Source organism: Prionailurus viverrinus, chromosome D1, assembly GCF_022837055.1.
Source record: "Prionailurus viverrinus isolate Anna chromosome D1, UM_Priviv_1.0, whole genome shotgun sequence".
Lineage (NCBI taxonomy): Eukaryota > Metazoa > Chordata > Mammalia > Carnivora > Felidae > Prionailurus > Prionailurus viverrinus.
This window is the reverse complement of record NC_062570.1, coordinates 38,128,162-38,149,398: the sequence shown is the minus strand read 5'-3', so window position 1 is coordinate 38,149,398 and position 21,237 is coordinate 38,128,162. Positions and strand designations below refer to the sequence as shown.

The window sequence follows — 21,237 nt, the reverse complement described above, 5'->3', positions numbered from 1 at the left end:
TCTCCGTTTCTTTTTCCTTTTTTTTCTGTCTTCCTTTGTAAGCTGGTGTTTGTCCTTGTTTTTTTGCTCAGTGTTTTGTTTTGTTTTGTTTTGGGTCTCTGGTCTAGATTTTGCCTTGTGGTTACCAGGAGATTTATGCAAAATATCTCATAGATAAAAGAGTCATTTTATACTGATAAAAATTTATCTTCATTTACTTAATTTCATCTTTTTATTCCTTCCCTTTTATACTTTTCACAAATTATTCTGTGGATTGTTAAATGTTAATAACTGTTATTTCTAATGCTCTTTCCTTTAAGCTTTATACTGTAATTATTTTATAGTCGAAAATAGTTATTTCTGTCTGTTGATGCCCTTTTCATTGTTTCAGCTTGAAGAGCTACTTCCAACTTCAGGCGGTGTTAGTGGTGGTGAATTCTCACATTTTTTTGGTTTGGGAAATCTTCCTGTAGCTTTTATATCTGGATAACTTTGCCACTTAGAGTATTCTTGCCTGGCAGTTTTTAAGTTGTCATTCCATTCTCTCCTGGCCTGTAGAATTTGTGCTGAGAAATCTGATAGCCTCCTGGTGTGGGTTCCTTTGTTACTTTTCTCCCCCTGGCTTTTTATCATTAACTTTTGACAGTTTCATTATAATGTGCCTTGGAGAAGGTCAGTTAGCTTTGTATTCTTGCGTATCCAGTTCCTTCCCCAGGTTTAGGAAGTTCTCAACCATTCTTTCTATAAACTCTCTGCCTCCTCTCTCGTCTTTCTGGTCTACCCTTTAAGCTTATGTTGGCTTTTCTAATGGAGTCTGATAGTTGTTTTAGGGTATGTTCATGTTTTAAATATACTAGTTCTCTCCTCTTCCACCTGAATCATTTCTAAATTCCTGTCTTGTGGCTTGCATATTCTCTCTTCCATCCGATCTTGCTCCATTTTCAATGCTTTCTAAGGCATTCTTCATCTCATTTTGTCTTTTTGGTTGTTTTTTAGAATTTTCAGTCTCTTTGGTAAAGTACTCCTTATGTTCATTAATTTTATTCCTAAGCTCAGTGGATTGCCTTTCTGCATTTTCTTGTAGGCTGGAATTTTGGATTCATTATTAGTTAGATTGCAGTATTCCATGTCTTTGGGTGCACCTGCTGGGGAATTGTCACCGTCTTTTTGTGATACTGTATTATCATGATTTTTCATAGTATTTGATAAAATGTGCCTGTGCTGCCACATTTTAAGTAGCAACACCTTTCTTATTTAGGTAAGGCTTTGTTTGTTCACTTTGATTTTAATAGTAAAACAGGTTGACAATTAGAAAACTTTCATTTGTTTTCCAGAAGGTGGTGCTATAGCACAAGTTTTGGGGTTTCCATAGTGGAAGTGACTAAGTTGGAAGTGTGTATTAAAAAGATGGCATTTAAAAACGACTGGAAACAGTGGGGGGAGGTGTGTGCTTAGTTAGCACTTGGGGCTTTAGGCATGTTCACAGCCTGCTAGGGCAATCCCAGACTGAGGGATTCCCAGAGGTTCATGGATGGACCTCTTGATGGAGTCCCAGGACATATGGGAGAAAACACATCCCTTCAGCAATCTTTGCCTTTTTAATTTCCCTCTACCTAGTCACGGAGGTCTCTCTTCAGAAATCTGGGTGTTCCTGAAAGGCAAGCGAACCCCTCCAGCTGCAGCCCATGCAGCTGAGCAGACTTTCACGCACCCCCTTTTCCACCGCCTTTGCTAGAGAGGTGGCTACTCTCACTGCCACTGCAACGCCCCTGGCTCCATAGCCTCCTTGGACTTCAGGTGCATAGATGGATGTCCTGGTGTCATAGGCAGAGGCACTTATATTCGGTCACGGATGTCCAATTAGTTGTAAGTTGAGGGGGAGAGAAAGGAATGTCTCATGCCATTGTGATGCTGACATCACCACCAATGGATTATCTAAAATGTGCTCCACTTTGGAGGCTCCTGCAGAAGAGGAAAGGAAGCCCCTGGAAGGTTTAAAAATGATAAGTGATTTGCATTTAGATTGCTCTGGCCTTTGAATGGAATTTAAAATGGATGTGAGGGTACTGAGACTGCAAGTTTGAAATTCTTGATCTCTTCAGTCATCTGTATTCTTTTATGTAGTATCAGACCAAGATGACAAAGGCTTAAATAAGCAAACAGGTAGAATGGGCAGGAAAGAATAAATCTGTAAAATACCTGGAATAGAAAAGTTAGCTTTGATAGGCTGGCCACTTAAATACCATTACTTTCTTTTTTTTTTTTTTTTAATTTTTTTTTCAACGTTTATTTATTTTTGGGACAGAGAGAGACAGAGCATGAACGGGGGAGGGGCAGAGAGAGAGGGAGACACAGAATCGGAAACAGGCTCCAGGCTCCGAGCCATCAGCCCAGAGCCCGACGCGGGACTCGAACTCACGGACCGCGAGATCGTGACCTGGCTGAAGTCGGACGCTTAACCGACTGCGCCACCCAGGCGCCCCCATTACTAACTTTCTTAAAACCAATATCACATAAAGACTAAATCATTTTGGTACTGATTTTGCTAGTATTGGATGTACTGAGAGAAATCCTAGTTCCTCACTGCAAGACGCAAGAACAGGGGCTAAGATTCAGACTATGGTGAATCAGAAAGTGAAAGAATACTGCATTTTTGAGTACTGTTTGATTTGGGTATTAGAAGCAAAATGGGTTCAAACTGAATATTTCAATTTGGAACCGGTGCTGAGAGACCCCTTTGTTCAAAAACTAGCCAAATAACATTTCTGCAAAAGAAACTTCAGGCAAACAGAATAAGGACAAAGTTTAAAAGTCAGTTGAAGTTTTCTTTTAATGAAAGACCCAAGAAGAAGCTCCTTTGTTACAGTACATAACATATGGCTCTTAGGATATCAGGGAGTCAGATGTTTACACCAGTGCTGAACTGTTACTGGCAGGTGAACAGTGAAGCAGTATTTCCTTTACTGGCATTGAGACTGTAATACATTTTGACATGCAGTAAGCTCTTTGGTAGACTTAATCTCTCAGTGGAATTACAGAATTTGCAAAGTAAAGTAGTAGTAAAATAATTTCATGTAAAATTTGAGCGTAGTACTTCTCACCCATAAGCTATTTATACAGACTTCAGGGGAAAAAAGTCAATCCTAGTAAACTTATAAAATATTGCCTCACAACTTACCAATTAACTTCTATATTCAGACACACACACAAAAATGTAAATGAAATAAAGTGATAAGGAACTTGTAAAATATGTTCCATTATTTTTCTAGTAATTGGGCAATGGAAAGTAATCCAAAGGGCATATGATTCTTTGAAATCCTGGACGGCTACTGCTTTCTCTTCTCCATCCCGCTCCCCCCACCCCAAGCACCTCTCTAAGGCATCATTTTGGAACGGCTACCTAACACATCTTAAGTACGTGAATAACAACAGCAATAGTTTTCAACTGCTACTAACATCATAATGTCCTCAAGACTTTGCCATACCGTATGTGAAGCGTGTGGGTGCAGAAAGGTGACCAAAGTAAATCACTATACTACAAGAAAAGAAAAACCCATGATGGGGAAAGGTGTATCCAATGATTTTGAACCTTCATGACATCGAGGCTCAATATATATAATGCCACAGAATTTCAGTGTTGGTTTGGTGTGAAAACTGATGCTCCTTCCCTCTGTCCAGTGAGTTCTCTTCCATCAAGAGGTATATTTCTGGAGTGGTTTGTAGTTTGATTTTAAAATCAAACTTGTTCCCACTGTGGATCCGGTATGGAAGCATCTTAATATTCTTTGGGTGACTTAGAAGATTAGTGTCATAATCACGTAATTACATATGGGGTTATTTCACTTATGCCACCTGCACTGCTACAGTTCCAAACCCATCCTGGAGAGATTTACAATAAATAAAGCAACTGAATTTCTCTCACAGGTGGGTTCTAACTTCAGAAGACTTTATGCTCCTAAAGCTGCCACTGGGATCCAGAGTTCATGGCAACGACGGCCCTTCTCGAACGGTCCTTTCACACGACAGTTTGGACGGGAGTGACGCACTGTGCAGGAGAACTGGCTCTCTCAGAGGATGAGGTTGATCGGTTGGAAATCTCTCTCTGTAGTTCCTCTACTTTCTTCTGGAGCTCCGCTCGTTTAGCAAGAAGCTCTTTGTATCTGTTGTGAATGGGTTCCTACAAGAGAAAAACATTGTCAAGTCATTCAGCCAGGCAATCGTAAGCGAACCCGAGTCAAATCATTCCAGTATATAGGTCTTTCCCTGAATGCTGCAGGCTGCACGTTCTCAGCTGTGGGGCCACGCCCACCTTTCCAGCATATGGGCGAGAATTAGCTGGACCCTGACAACACCACTCTTTCCCGGTGCCCCCAACTGTTTCCACAGAATACCCTGAAACTGGCACTTACTAATACAACAGAGAAGTAACAAGAAAACCTACAGGCCAAAATTCAAGATCTCCTATCATTCAGTTGTAGAGTTTCAGTCTTTTAAGCAGTTCTAAGTAGTATGTATATATTCCGTAACCTGCTTCAAAAGGGACCAGAATTGTGTCAGGCTTTTTTCCTAAAGCCATTTCCTCAAACCTATTAAAATGGCCTAGAAGATATCCAGTCCAGCACACTCATTTTACAGAGGAGGGAAGAAAAGACAAGTGTCTCCTCCAAGACCCTATGAGCAAACTCGGTAAGAGTCAAGTATACTGATGACCCACCCGCACTCCCCCATATAGTGCTTTTTCTACTACCCAATTATAACTATTAACAGGAAAAAGGCAGGTTTTAAATACACCCAATTTTTCTAGTTGCTTTGAAGTTGACAAAGCTAACGGATACAGCTGAATGGATGAAAACCCCCACTGACTATATTAAGAGCATATACCTGCGGCTTCATCCGTGGATTCCACCTGACATAATATCCCACCCAGAGCTCTAGGTGGCGCATGCTGGCCACTGGATAAAGGACATGATTGGAATAGCTCCCATAGAGAGGATTAGTGAAGTCTTCCAGCTGGCTGTTTATATAAGACCACAGTGACACCGTCCTTTTAGGAAGATTCTGTAAGAAGGAAATATAGGTAGTTTTGATTATTAAAATCTCTCTAGAGGGAGAGAACAGGGACACTTTAGTGAGAAGCCCTGCTTACATTACAATCAGAGGGTACTGGGAAACCCTGCACTTCATGAGAAAGTTAGACAAGCCCCATACCAGCAAATCCACTCTTAGGTATATACCAAGAGAACAGAATCACAGGCACACGAAACCCTGGACACAGACGTCCAAATCCACATTATTCACTATAACAGCCAATGGGAAGAGACAATCCAAAGTCCATCAACTGATGAATGGATAGAAATGTGGCACATTTATATGATGGAATAATACTTGGCCATGAGAAGGAATAAAGTATTGCTACCTACTACACATTGAACCTTGAAAACACACTAAGTGAAAGATGCCAGACACAGAGGCCTCATTTTGAATGAGTCCACTTATATGATGTATCCAGAAGAGGCAAGTCCAGAGATCAGGGTGTGCCAGGGACTAGGAGAAGAGACTGAGGAGTACCTACAAACGGGTACAGGGTTCCTTTTCAATGTTCTCAAGTCAGTGATGCTGATACTTGTACGACTCTGTAGATGTTCTGAAAAGTACTTAAATTTTAATTTTATGGACTACAAATTATCTCCCCCCAAAAAGTTTCTTTTTCAAAAATCAAGATAGAGTTAAATTCTATTCAAGGCTCCCAAGAGAGGAGAAGGATCTCTGGAACCTAGGTATTTTTAATTAGCTAACATTTAGTAAGTTCTTGAGTGGTCCCCATGCACAGGAATACTGACTGCATGCTGGACACTGAAGATTCGGTGTACTAAAATTTTTAATATCCGTCTTCAAGGAGCTTACGGTCTACTACATGGCAGTCACTGTAGTGCTTTGTAGTTTATTTTAGTTAACTCTCACCCAATAGTATTTTCCCTAATTTACCAAAGCAGAAATTAACCTGTCCAGGGTTACACAGTAAGGGAGAGATCCAAGATCCCAACCCAGGCAGCCCGGCTCCAGAGCAAGCACTCTGCCACGATGCTTTAGAGAAGAGCATGAATAAACTTGTTTACAACCACATTTTTGGAGTGAAGCGATGCAGAAGGAGACACCAAGATGATTTGGAATTTCATACACAGGACAGATGTATTTTGAGGAAGTCAGAAGTAAAATTTGAAATGTAATCCTCACACAGCTTCCTCTAAAGAATCCCGACCACTTAACAGTGATTATCTCTGGTGAAGCGGGGCAACATACACTTTCTACATAGTATCTCTTCAGTGTTTGGATGTTTTACAGTATTGTTTTACAATTAAAAAACAAAACAAAACAAAACCTGAGATGGCTCATATGTATGCAGAAGGCATCAGGGGATTTGAGCTGTCCGTTCATTCATATGTATATTTTTTGCTAACAGCATTTTTCTGTACCTGCTTGGAAGGATTTCCATCCTGTAGGGACTAACGAGTAGCACTGGTGCTCCGAAGATTACACGTAACTTCAGTTCAGGCACTACTTCTACCCATAAACTCACCTGACAGCTAGCTGGTACCTTCCGCCTTGTAACAGAGGTACTTGAAAACTAAATCAGGTTCAGATATATGGACCTTACAACATGTGAAAGAAAATATGGCCAAAGACATCATCCCAAAGAACTGTTAAGTTGAAATCTATCGGAGAATACACCCTAGTCTAGGAAACATCACACATACTGGGAGTAAAGGGGGGAGGGTCTTGGCTCATATTTTACCTCTTTTCCTCTCTGCTGTTCGCTGTTACAGAGGAATGTTCCAAATAAACAGCTATATAGATGGTCCAAAATGGTGATGAGAAAATATTCATTGAATTCAAATGCTGTAGGAAACTGCAAATTGAATATCATAAACAAAAATAAAATTAGCACATTTTTTTCAAGCATATTCATCCCCACATATGGGTAGATAATTTGTAACACTTCCTGAAATTAGGTAAAACAATATTCAGAACTAGATATTTCTAATCCATTATGGCATTATCTGCTTTACCACTTTACTACTTTTCTGAGATTTCTCCCCAAATCTCCTTTTCTTGTGTGTGAATGGTCTGATCTTGGTGTTTCTGTATCCCCTGGGTCTGTTATTCCTAAACTTGTGGAGTAATGAATTTTGACTTTGGCAATTTTGGCAGCTCTAAACATCTAAACATATTTTTCCATTACAATTACTTGGGGTGGGGGGTGGGGACGCCTGGGTGGCTCAGTCAGTTGGGCACCCGACTTCAGCTCAGGTCATGATCTTGCAGTTCACGAGTTCAAGTCCCGCATCTGGCTCTATGCTGACAGCTCAGAGCCTGGAGTCTGCTTTGGATTCTGTGTCTCCCTCTCTCTCTGCTCCTTCCCTGCTTATGCTCTGTCTCTCAGAAATAAACATTAAAAAGAAAATTTTTTTAATAAAAAATTTTTTTAAATAAAAACGAAATTACTAGGGGAGCTGGGTGGCTCAGTCGGTTAAGCATCCAACTTCGGCTCAGATCATGATCTCGCAGTTTGTGAATTTGAGCCCCACGTCAGGCTCTGTGCTAACAGCTCGGAGCCTGGAGCCTGCTTTGGATTCTGTGTCTCCCTCTCCTTCTCCCTCTGCCCCTGCCCCGCTCATGCCTCTGTCTGTCTCTCTCAAAAGTAAATAAACATTAAAATTTTTTTTTAAATAAGCATATTTTTCCATTAAAATTACTTAAAATAGGATTTTATTTTGCTAGAGTTACCTAGCCTATTCATTTCTTTACCTCTATAGTTCTTAGCAATGTATAGATGAGCTTCTGGGTAAATATATCGCCATGACTTAACTACTTGTGCAAAATGAGGGAGGAAACCTCTTGGGTTATTATTGATTCTTCTGGCTGAAGTGCTAATGGACCAAACTGTCAAGTTTTATTGCTATCTCCAAATGATATTCTTTAACTTACCGAGAAATCTTACAAGAATTTCCATTTTACATGAAATGTAGGATAATCATTGACCAAATCTCCCAATTCTGGATGGCTTAAAAGAAAGATGGAAGAATGACTTTCCTAGATAAGTTACCTGTCTTGTCATTTGCCAGACACAGTCAATAAACTGAAGAAAAACAGGCGATCGGTCTGCGTCCGCGTGGTTCTTATCTCCATGGCCAAGTCTCTGAAGGAGAAAGAGCAAAATGAAATACTGTATGAGCTTTGTGGGACTTTTCTTTTTCATGGAAATAATTTTATTTTCCAATAAAAGTAATACTGGCTCAATATTCTTTAAGGTTCAAACTCTTCTAAAAAGAGTCACAGCAAGGAAAATAGAAATCACTCATAATTTTACCAGATAGAAGTCTCTATTACCATTATGACGTACAAACTGCCAGATTATTTTCTGACATGCTTGTCACAGGAATACAACGTTGCTTAATAAATGAGACCCAAATCTAAACAGTTAGTAATAGAGACAGCAGCAGTCAGATCTCAGAACCTGATGTTTTGTCCCAGAGATTTAATATTCCCTAAATATTAACAGTCACTTGTACAAAAGCCTCAGGAAGCAACCTCCTCCTTTAACACTTTTGGCCAGTGTGTGATACTCTGCTGTATCTTAGGTCTCATCCGTCTTTATCAAGAAGAATCACGTTAACACAGACTTTCGAAAACCTTTAAAGAATGCTTGACATCTACCTTCCAAGCATGTACTCACCCGCTTTCTGGTTTTGTTTTGTTTTTCTTCTTTTCTAAGGACCTTTGCCCTGGATGACTGAAACAGACCCTCTATACTCCAAAGCAGGGATTCTAAAAATATGGTCCATAGATTTCTAGGGCTCACGTGGGGGCTGGGGAACTCTGAGGTCCAAACTATTTTCATAATGATACTAAGACATTATTTGCCTCTTTCAGTGCATTGACATTTGTAGCAATGGTGCAAAAGCAATGAAGGATAAAACTTCGGGGACATTAGGAGAAATGAAGCAAGGCACTGCGGTCAAGCTGCACTAGCAGTGTTATATTCCGCCTTGCCACACACTTGCCGTTAAGTGAAAGGGGGAAAAAGCCAGTTTCCCTGATGAAGCAGTAAAAATTAAGCTTATTGAATCTCTCCCCTTGGGGCGCCTGGGTGGCTCAATTGGTTGAGCGTCCGACTTCGGCTCAGGTCATGATCTCACGGTTCACGAGTTCGGGCCCCGCATCAGGCTCTGTGCTGACAGCTTAGGACCTGGAGCCTGCTTCGGATTCTGTGTCTCCCTCTCTCTCTGCCCTCCCCTGCTTGTGCTCTGTCTCTCTCTCTGTCAAAAATAAATAAACATTAAAAAAAAATTTTTTTTAAATCTCTCCCCTTAAGGACAGTTGTTTTGTTTTGTTTTTAACATCCTATGTAACAAAGTGGAAAATACGCATGATGTTCTTCTAGTGTAAACTGAAGTTGATGATACAAACAACTACTTTTTCATGGAACGTCATTTTAACTTGAAGGAACAACTAATATATGAACTATGATTAAGACTTGAATATCCCACAGACATTTATTTTAAATGTACAAAATGAATGCGTCATTTCAAGAAAAACGATGACGGGCGCCTGGGTGGCTCAGTCAGTTAAGCGTCCGACTTCAGCTCAGGTCACGATCTCGCAGTCCGTGAGTTCGAGCCCCGCGTCTGGCTCTATGCTGCCAGCTCAGAGCCTGGAGACTGCTTCCGATTCTGTGTCTCCCTCTCTCTCTGCCCTCCCCCATTCATGCTCTGTCTCTGTCTCAAAAATAAATAAACATTAAAAAAAAATAAAAAAGAAAAAAAGAAAAAGAAAAACGATGACAAAATTCAAGCTTTGAGCGCAAATTAGATTTGTGGAAAACTACCTGCCACAATAAGTTTAATACTATACAAAGTTTGCTGATAAAATCATTGGTGATATTAACAAATGGGATATTATGATATTATGTAATGAAATTCATTAACATTGGAAGAGCTGGATAAGTCAGTAAGCCAGTACTTTCCAAAGAACCAATACATGATGTTACAGAATCACGCATGGGTAAAAGAAAAAATGTATTCCAAGTCCAAGACAGACCAATGGAATTTAATGGAGCAAACAGTGAAAACCTCATGGATTTAGTTTTGGACTCTACATGTAATGTGTACAAGGATCATAGAAGAAATTAGCATTTGTTAACTTTTGGCATAGTATTAAAGAATATCCAGGGGCGCCTGGGTGGCTCTGTAGGTTAAGCACTGACAGCGCAGAGCCTGCTTGGGATTCTTTCTCTACCCGTCTCTCTGCCCCTCCCCTGCTCTCGTGCACACATGTGCTCTCACTCGAAATAAACATTAAAAAAAAAAAAAAAAAAAAGAATATCCACAATTCCCTATAAAAATCTATGAGGACACTCTCTGATTCTCAACCTACATATCTCTGTGTGGTTTTCCTCAAAAGTCAGATTTTCCTCACTGCCTTCAAGCAACAGCAACATTGCAGAAAACTGAATGCTGAAGTAGTTGTGAAATTCAGCCATCTTCTAATAAGCCAGACCTGAAGGAAATTTGCAAAAAATGTAAAACAATGCCACTCTTTGCAATAAATTATTTTGTTGTTGTTTCGGAAAATATAGTTAGTTTTCTTTAAAACGTTATTCAGGTTGGGAGCACCTGGCTGGCTCAGTCCGTGGAGTCTGTATCTTGGTCTCAGGGTTGTGAGTCGAGCCCCATATGGGGTGTAGAGAGTGAAAATAAAGTAATAAATAAATAAATAAATAAATAAATAAATAAAATCATCTAGGATAACATATAGTAGTACCATGGTTTGATGTTTGTGTACCCCAAAATTCATGCTGAAATCATAATGCCCAATGTAATGGCAGGAGTCATTTGTCTGGGAGCGCCTAGTCATAAGGGTAGAACTCCAGTAAGTGGGATTAGCACTCTTATCAAAAGCCCCCAGGAATGCCTGGGTGGCTCAGTCGGTTGAATGTCTGACTTCATCTTGGCTCCAGTCGTGACCTCATAGTTGGTTCGTGGGATCAAGCCCATGTTGAGCTCTGTGCTTTCAGTGCAGAGCCTGCTTGGGATTCTCTGTCTCTGTCTGTGTCTCTGTCTCTCTTTCTCTCAAAATAAGTAAATTTTAAATGGTTAAGCATCTGCCTTTGGCTCAGGTCATGATCTCACAGTTCACGAGTTCGAGCCCTGCATCAGGCTCTCTGCCATCAGTGCAGGGCCTGCTCCGGATCCTCTGTCCCCCTCTCTCTCTGCCCTTCCCCACCTCGTGCATGCATGTACACATGTCCACACACACTCTCTCTCAAAAACAATTAAAAAAAAAAAAAACTTAAAAAAAAAAAGACCCCACAGAGGTTCCTAGCTCTCTTTACCATGTGAGGTCACCATGAGAGGCTGACAATCTACAACCTAGAATAGAACCTTCAATGGAACCAAACTATGCTGGCACCCTGGTCTTGGATTTCTAACCTTCAAGAATGTGAGAAATAAATTTCTGTTGAAATTTACAACCCACCCAGTTTGTGGTATTATGTTACAGAAGCCCAAGCAGACTAAGACAATTTATCATTTCTGTAATTAATATTTAAACATTTTTTTAAAATTTAATTTCTATAATGGCAGCAAATATTGGTAGGTATAAACCATATACGCAAAGTTCTTAGGAGTCATCAATAACTGTTAACAATGGAAAGAGGTCCTGAAATTGAAAAGTTTTAGAAGCATCACCCTACATTAACAAGCATCACCCTACATTAACTCACAGTCCATGAGTTCGAGCCCCGCGTCGGGCTCTGTGCTGACAGCTCAGAGCCTGGAGCCTGCTTCCAATTCTGTGTCTCCCTCTCTCTCTGCCCCTAACGCACTCATGATCTGTCTCTCTCTGTCTCAAAAATAAATAAAAACATTTAAAAAAAAAAAAAAAACTTCATTCTTTGAAGTAAGAGGGTTTTTTTTTCCCATTTTTTTTTCATGGTAAGTATATTTTAGAGAAAACTGAAAAATGTAAGCCATCTGAAAAGATACTCCAGATGCCCAATTTTATTTAACAGTTCAAGTTCAAAAGAGCAGACTACCCTTAAATGTCTGTTTCTTTCAAGTTACAGGTCAATCTTGAACAACACAGGCTGAACAGCACAGGTTCACGGACGTGGATTTTTTTTTATAGTACCGTAAGTATATTTTCTCTTCCTTACAATCTTCTTCATAACATTTTCTTTTCTCTAGCTTACTTTCAGAAAACAGTATATAATACCTACAACATACAAAAAAATGTGTTGATTGATTACATTATCAGTAAGGCTCCCTTCTGGTCAACCATAGGCTATATAAGGAGTTAAGTTTTGGGAAAGAATCAACAGTTATATGTGGATTTTTGACTGTACCCCAACCCCTGCACTGTGCATTGTGCAAGGGTCATCTGTATTTATAAACACTGCTGGCACACCCTGGTAACCACAGAATAGTAAAGGTTAACATTAGAGACAGTGTCTGGGCAAACATCTTTCAGAAAGTCTTTCATCTAATCTAGAAAATGCTGCCAGGAACTAAGCTCTCAGTGGCTTAAACACCTCTGACAATCTAACTCTCCTCTCCGTGATTCTCTAACTCCTCCCACCCCCTTAAACTCCACTCTTGCCAAACTCAATCCCACCTAGACTTTTCCCCACCTTGTTTCTCTTTTTTGGGAAAATATTCCTACTGCTCACTCTCTAAGTTCTATGATTACAACTAACACAGATAAGCAATACAAGAGAACCAAGGCCTACCAGGTTACTGTTCCCAACTTTTCGGATTGCAAATTTAGTCTTTAACAGAAACACAGCTAAAAACCACTTGAATGTTTATTTAATTAACAGGTACAGGAATTGAATCCAAAGTATCATGTAACAGAAAAGCAAATGTGAAAGCTTAGTATCCTTTGAAAGGGCTATAATAACCCCATTCCTCTGCTTCGGGAACTGTGATTAGTTCTGGGTACCACACTTGAAGTAAGGCATGATCAAAGTCCAGAGGACAACTTGAGTGAAGAGGGGATTAAGATGAGAAAAAATTGAGGAAAAAAAAAAAAATGAATGTTTAGCCAGAAGAACTGAAGTTTATGCATGAAGTGGGCAGGTAGCTATTTCCAAATACTTGAAGGGCTATCTTATTTGGATAAGCAGTTATATTTGTTCTTGTCTTCAAAGGGGAATGTAAGAGAATGGAAAGGAAATTTTAGTTCACTATGAGGAAGAACTTTCTAGTGGGTATACTTTCTAGAGTGAGACCAGATAGCCTGAGGAAGAGACTGCTGATTTCTGGAGGTGTTAATGAAGAAACTAAATAATCATTTCATGGGGATACCACAGAAGACATTCAACAATGAATGTCTGGCCTCTGAGGTCTTGCCAACTCAGATCTGAAACCAACAAAAACATCAAAATAAATGTGGAGGCATACAGAGGGCTCAAAAATTTGTCATTTCCATAAAACTAACCATAATACTCTCCATATATATGGTCATTACAGTGTTAGTACTTGAAGAAGGATAATCAAAAAGCTGTTTTATTCCCAACTCTGAGTGAAAGTTTTATTTTTTTCTCTGATACTTCTTTTGGTCCCAGCCTGATTTTTTTTTTTTTTTAAGACCCTGTTTCTGTGTGAGCACTGCTACTTTGAAGTATTCTTAGATTAAGAATAATAATTAGGGGTGCCTGGGTGGCTCAGTTAAGTGTCTGACTTCGGCTCAGGTCATGATCTCGCCGTTCCCAAGTTCAAGCCCCGCTTGCTTCAGATTCTGTGTCTCCCTTTCTCTCTGTCCTCCCTGCTCACACTGTCTCTCTGTCTCTCAAAAATAAGCATTAAAAAATTTTTTTTAAAAGAATAATAATTAAACAATTCTTGGCTTCTTTTACATCTACAGGAAAGATTAGAAGTGCCTTGTAATTCCATAACCATTCATGCCAAACCGAACTGCATTTAATGGTAGAGACACCTTGTGGAAGTCAAGGCATGGCATCTAATGTTTCCCCTGGTAGTGATCACAGAAGGGACTGAGCCAGACACCAGACTACACAGCCAAGAGAGGACATCCTAATGCTTTCCAAAACTAACAAAGTTCCCTCTAGAAGTTTATCCGTTTAGTATAAAGGGGTAAGTTTTAGATGAGTATCTAATGAATAAAAGGCATTGTTTTCACACGCCATATGAGAAATGCCTGTGATAGATAGATCAAGTCAAGGTTCTTTACTCACAAGCTGAAATCGATGTCCAAAGCTTAGCCATTCTTTTTCCACAAGGACTTCAAAGCCTCGGATGCTTCGATAGTAGCCATCTAACATGAGCATGGCAAGGGAAGTTAGCTGAGCTGTTCGGTCCCATCCGTCGCTGCAGTGCACAACCACAGACGTCTTTCCTGACTCTACTTTGTCAGCGATCCTAAGAGCCCCTGCAAGAATAAGCTGCAAAACAGATTTTTTTTAATGAAATTTTTAACAAAGTACTTCCTTCTTTAAAATTAACTAACACAGTTTTATTATGGATGATTATCTCAATAACATGTGGAGAAAAAACACCAGTCCCTTCCTAAAAAGAATTCTTGTAAGTGGAAGAATATCTATAACATTTTGCCTTTAGAACTAGAAAAACGTCATATATGCAAGCTATTAATCTGCACAATGAAAGAGCCAAATGAAGGGTGCCTTTGGGTTCTATACAAATCAACAGTATGAGTGAGAGAAAAGAAGGATTAAATTGTAAGAGGTCTGTTTCTAAGAATCTTCAAATATCCCAACATCATCTATTTAAATAAAAATAATTCGCCAAATGAAGTCCTATACATTACTTAAACAATGCTTACTTCACCAAATTAGAATAGCTATGAAAGCAATAATATTGGATCTCTCTTAATGTATTCTATAGCTCCTATAGCTTTACCGGTTTTATGTATGTCACAGCGCTTACAGCAAGCACAGTATAAAACTTTAGAGTAAGCTACCTTTCTGTATCAGACAATAAAAATAGTCTCTAATTTTCATGAGGTCAAACTGGCCTTCAATTTTGTCCGAATTTTAGAGATTCTAACGTGACTATAAGTCTGCTCCTTAACACGAAAAATCTCCTTTCCCTTTATTTCATCATATTAATATGTACGTGCCTATAGAAGTCTGCATTTTCTGAAAACTGCTCAGCAGATCAATATATTACTATGTCAATTTAAATGGTATTTAAAATAATTTCAGTTATGTTTAAAAATATGCAGACACTGCAAAAGAATTACCTCTTCTGAAGTTGATCTTGAGTTAAAACCAAAAAGAAAGACAACACTATAATGTCCTTTAAAATGGTAGGTAGAATTCTGGGAGGCGGTGGTAAGAGGGAAAGAATAGATTACAACAGAACCAGATGCACAGTATAGGAAACTAATTCACTCAAGCAACACACCTTAGAAGTAGTTCTAATCATCAAAGCAGCTAGCAATTTTTCAGTGTAGAGAAAGAGACTTTCACCTTAATTTCAATTGTACGAAAAGTGACAGACAAAAGGACAGAGAAAGTCTTTGCTGGATTCTCCACAATAATACAAGAAATAACAACATACACCTAACCTTAATATGTTCAAGCCAGTGAGTAGATTCCAAGTTAGACAACCAGTGAGTCTCCTCAATGTTAGGGTACACAATCTCCTTAAGTTTTCGTAATGATTCTCTCATAACATGAATATTGTGGATATCCAGAAAAACGAGTTCTGCATTTTGATACGCATCTTCACTTTCATAACCTCCACCCTTTGCCTGGGAAAAAAAAGCACACACCACAGGAATTCCTAAATTAGTGTACACCCATTGTATGTAAACATACATCGAAAAGTGCCGCAGAATATCCAATAGCATGAAAGAGGACACACGTTATTAATGAATAGGAAAACTCCATGGGAAAATTTCAATGGCTCAGGACATCTTAACACAACTACTCTTTGCTACATGTTCTTTAGAAAACAGGAAGATACACTCTTACCGTGACTTCCTTATACAGCTGTTACAAAAATTAAATGTGATTACATATATGAAGATCAACATTTTATTTTTTGAGAGAGTGAGTGTGCAAGCAAGGGGGGGGGCAGAGGGAGAGGGAGATGGATAGGGAGAGAGGGAGAGAGGGAGGAAGGGAGAGAAAGAGAGAGGATCCTAAGCAGGCTTGATGCTCAGTGTGGAGCCCGGCATGGAACTCAATGTCACAAACTGTGAGATTATGACCTGAAATCAAAAGTCAGATGCTTAACCAACTGAGCCACCCAGGCACCCTGATACTTAAGCATTTTAAAGCACTAAATTTTTCCTACCTACATTTCAAGTTCTAGTCAAACATAATTTATTACATTAGACTGAAATCACCAGCTCCATGTGCAGGGACAACATCTATCTAGTTTCTTACTGGCCCATGCTTCTCCACCTCCCTTCCTCTTCACCTCATTTAATCTGAATATTTGTAAAATGCTTTGCAATCGTAATGACTTGCTTCTATTTTAGCCACATAATTATTTTTAAAGAAAAAAGATGGAACAAGTATAAAAGCACAGAATACCAGAATAAATTACTATCTCTACCCTCAAATACTTAAATCTACATCTGCAGAACAGACTGAGAAATATTTGGTCTTAAAAATAAGCTGTGGCTGGAAAGAACTTAATTCTTCTGGACTGAATCTTTCTCTGTTTTTTAAATAAAGTATTCTATCTCCTACCTCTCATGTATAAAAATCAACTTCTTAGAGAACTAATGGAAAAAAGTGAGAAAAATATTAGAATGGCCACTGTAGTTATATAAAATTAAGTGATCATATGACTCACACCATTGAAAACAACAAAACTCACGAACTCATAACCAACAACAAATTAGGGAAAAAAACACAGAAGGTCAAGCTTCCTTTCTGACACTAGATAGTCTGGGAAATAGTTTGGATTCAAGACTGGCACAAGTACAAAGTTAACAGTGTTTCGGCAGGGACCTATTAACAAAGATTACTCCTGGAGAGTGGAAACACAACAGGTCAGGGGTAAGAGAGACAGACTTTCAATTCAAATTGGTTACAACATATTCTGGAAAGATGGTAGTGGAAACTACACAGAACCAGTCACAAAAACAAACAGAATGAAAATGCTCTGGAATCAGATAGTTGTAGAACTTTGTGAATATACTAAAAATGTTTGAATACACACTTAAAAAGAGTGCATTTTATGGCATGTGCATTACATTTCAATAAAATCAACAATTAAAAAAAAAAACACAGCAACCAGATAGTAAAGCTAAAACCACACAAATCATTTAAAACAGAAATGGATACAAGGCATTCGGTGAAACTTCAATACCACCAAGAGCCACAAGAGCTGAATGCTGTCAATGAACCTGTGGGAAGCAGCAGAGGGAGTAATGGATATAAGATGGACTGGAGAACAGGAGAACTTTATACCTTATACACAAAAGAGCCTTATACTTTTTAGTGTTTGTTCTGCTTCTGGTTTTGGCCTTCGTCTTCTGGCACTACAGGAGAGCCCAACAGGTCAATCTCAGAAGTGTAAACCAGGAAGGGTTCTGTCCATACTAACAGCTGGGGAGTCTAACGGATCTATAGCAGATCTGAAGGGGCCAAACCAATGTAACGCTTATGCATTCCCCTAACAGTCCAGCCAGGGACCACTTCTGCTAAGTACATAATCAAAGGTGAGCAGGACAGAGACAAAGGAAGAGAAGGTCCAAACAAAAGAAGACAAAGGAAGAGAATATCTTTCTGATAAAAAAAATGGGGGGAGGGTGCTGGGTGGGAGAGACAGGACAGAGCCAGGAAATCTCAGAAAGTAAGACTTCTTATTTTTTTTTTTTTAATTTTTTTTCAACGTTAATTTATTTTTGGGACAGAGAGAGACAGAGCATGAACGGGGGAGGGGCAGAGAGAGAGGGAGACACAGAATCGGAAACAGGCTCCAGGCTCTGAGCCATCAGCCCAGAGCCTGACGCGGGGCTCGAACTCCCGGACTGCGAGATCATGACCTGGCTGAAGTCCGACGCTTAACCGACTGCGCCACCCAGGCGCCCCGAGACTTCTTATTTTTTAATGCTACATGCAAAAAAATACAAGAGGCAGCTCAGTGAAATGAACTCTTCTAACCTCTGAGTACACCTACCTTGAGCCATACCCTCTAACTGAACAACCATCCCGATAGTTCAGGAAAACTCATTTCACCTAAGAATGAGAGCTAGAAAAGGATCAAGGTCAAGTCGCATAGACGCTTTCCTAAAAAGAGAATGAGCAGCACTCATAACACATCCAATGAAAATGTCCCACAAAACTGAAATTTTCTCTTCTCAAGCAACCTAAATACATTAAAAAATAACACCAGGCATGAAAAACAAAATAAGCTGGAATTAGAAAACTCAAAAATGAAAAAATAAATAAACAAAATAAAAAGTTAAATGAAATTAAATTTAAAAAAAAAGAAAACTCAAAAATGGAATGAAAAAACTTGGGAACATATTAGAAATAAGAGTAAGACATCAGGAAGACTAAAGAAGAAGAAACAAACATAGCAGACATCAAGTTAAAAGAAATAGAGAAAAGGAAAACATTTACAACCAAAATGAAATCAGAAAGACATAAGAAAGAATCAAGAGTAAGTGACAAATGATGAAGAAAGGCAAGGAGGAGCTAACACAGAAGTCCTGAAGAAAAAAGTCAAAACAAGGAAACAGAATACTAAGAACTAAGATTTTAAAAAATTGCAAGAATATAGACCCAGAACACACAACATGAAACAATAGTCTAGCAATAACTGCACTTCAAAGAAAAGGAAAAAAAGTCCTTTGAATGTCCAAGTAAAAAAGAGGGACTTAGAAGGTAAAGAAACTTAATTTATCATTAGCCTTTGAAACTTTATGCCAAAAGAAAATAAGCAACATATTTAAGAAACTCAAGAAAATCACATGTGAGCCAGGGGTTTTATGTCCAGCCAAACTGACTTTCAAACATAAAGGACACAAGCTCTGATTAGCATGCAAATACTCAGAATATGGTTCCCATGAGCCCCTGCTGAAATATTTGGAGGGGAACTTCAGATAATAATAATAATAATAATAATAGTAATAGTAATAATAATAATGTCTAGAAAGACATCCATATACGAATTGGTTGTGAGCACAAAACTTAGAGCTGCTTGTCGAAGTCAGAGGTAAAAGGGAGAATACGTGTTCAAAAGGGAGAATGTGTCAAGGCTATATGTGCTGACGATGTAAAGAAATATAATGTATTCGTAAAGTGGGGTGAATGGGGAGAGCAAATGAGAAAAAATAAACTTTCCAGTAAGTACTGGTGATGGTGGGATTAGTATTGTTATTCTGGGACTGGGAGGATAAAGGAAACAAGTAGTTACGGAACATAGATATCATTCCCTGTGTCTCTGAGAACCAGGATTCCCGGCATGGAAGAAACGAGATACACATGTAATTGAGAAGAAGCTATGTAAACAATGTTTGGCACTGAATTGAAATTGAAAGCACCAGTATGAACTTAGGAGGTACTTTATCTTTAAAATTATGTAAATATTCCCTAACTCTATTCACTGAAAAGACCTCGAAACAGGACACACCCAGTAAGCAAATATCCTCAGCATCCTGGTTTGTGATACCATTTCGTACTAACAGAAACGAGAACTTCTTGGAGAAATACTTGTTCTAAGTCTGGGGCAGGTGATGTACAAGACTTCCTGATGAGTCTGGCATATCACCTCACACCAGATAGTGAAGATTATTAGGGTTATGTCAAAAGAACTCAGGAGGTAACTTGAAAAGCCTCCCCCTGACCAAAGATGAGAAATTTAAATTTCAAAAAAATATTTTCTGGGGCACCTGGGTGGCTTAGTCGGTTAAGCGTCTGACTTCAGCTCAGGTCATGATCTTGCGGTTTGTGAGTTCAAGCCCGGCGTTGGGCTCTGTGCTGACAGCTCAGAGCCTGGAGCCTGCTTCAGATGCTGTGTTTCCTTCTCTCTCTGCCCCTCCCCTGCTCATGCTCTGTCTCTGTCTCAAAAATAAATAAAACATGCTCTGTCTCTGTCTCAAAAATAAATAAAACATTTAAAAATATATATTTTTTTTCTGCAATGGATTAGAAAATGTTGAATGTATTTAAATACATTCATAATGATACTTTAAAAAATTAGTCATCTTCATGGGATGATAGCAAGCTCATTACTGGGAAAACTGGCTAATAAGAAAGAACCAAGTATTTATCCTGGCTTTCTTACATAAACTAGATTGCTGGTTAACCAAAATATAGACAATAGGAAGTGTTTCTTTATAGAGAGAGTTCAACTAACAGCTGAAAAAGAAATCATGAAATTAAAATACCACCATTTTGCAAATCCAGTGAGTTAATTTGTCCAGGCGCTGAGCAGAAAACAGTTGCTAACACCCCCAAAGGAGAATCAGCCACAAATGATGTGCCTCCCTCCTGATATACCCACTATAGCCTTGCCAAAGGTGTTGAACCTGGATCTGAATAAACCTCTAAATTCATGTGAAAGAAATTCAAAGGACAGAAAAAAAGTTGAACCATACCATAATGCAACAGCAAAATCTGGACTATGGGAAACTACACATAAAATGTCAAGAAAAGAAAGAGATGGGCAAGGGGTAGACTACAGATTAAGAGAGACTTAAAAGACACATCAAATACAGGGTGCCTGTGTGGCTCAGACGGTTAAGTGTCTGACTTCTGATTTTGGCTCAGCTCATGGTATCATGGTTTGTGAGTTTGAGCCCCCATATCAGGCTCCACACCATCAGCATGGGATTCTCATTCTCTCCCCTCTCTCTCTGTCCCCAACCCCTGCTCACGCTCCCTACCCCCACCCCCACCGCCTCTCTCTAAAATAAATAAAATTAGGAAGAAAAAAAAAGATCAAATGCAGTATTAAAACAACAAGGCTGGGGGCACCTGGGTGGCTCAGTTGGTTAAGCATCCAACTTCTACTCAGGTCATGATTTTACGGTTCATGGGTTCGAGCTCCACATTGGGCTCTGTGCTAACAGCTCTGAGCCTGGAGCCTGCTTCAGATTCTGTTTCTCCCTCTTTCTCTGCCTCTCCCCTGCTTGCTCTGTCTCTATCTCTCTCAAAAATAAATAAACATTAAAAAAGTAAACATTTTAAATTTAAAAACAAGGCTAAACCATAGTCTAGGGATACACACTTTGGTAATAACATAAAGAAAT

At 39.2% G+C, this 21,237-nt stretch overlaps 1 protein-coding gene across 4 annotated transcripts in view; it reads right to left on the bottom strand.

Annotated features, from left to right (window-relative positions):
• Positions 1 to 2,791: 2,791 nt before the first annotated feature.
• The window catches only part of MTMR2 (myotubularin related protein 2), a 118,125-nt gene continuing 99,679 nt past the window's right edge, over positions 2,792 to 21,237 (bottom strand). For all 4 annotated transcript variants that reach the window (XM_047824222.1, XM_047824223.1, XM_047824225.1 and 1 more), the window contains 6 exons: positions 15,586 to 15,771; positions 14,234 to 14,440; positions 8,084 to 8,176; positions 6,773 to 6,886; positions 4,861 to 5,037; positions 2,792 to 4,156 (listed from right to left, as the gene is read on the bottom strand). In XM_047824222.1, the coding sequence (XP_047680178.1) occupies positions 3,995 to 4,156; positions 4,861 to 5,037; positions 6,773 to 6,886; positions 8,084 to 8,176; positions 14,234 to 14,440; positions 15,586 to 15,771 (939 nt within the window). In that variant the 3' untranslated portion in view covers positions 2,792 to 3,994. The remainder of the gene's footprint in view (positions 4,157 to 4,860; positions 5,038 to 6,772; positions 6,887 to 8,083; positions 8,177 to 14,233; positions 14,441 to 15,585; positions 15,772 to 21,237) is intronic.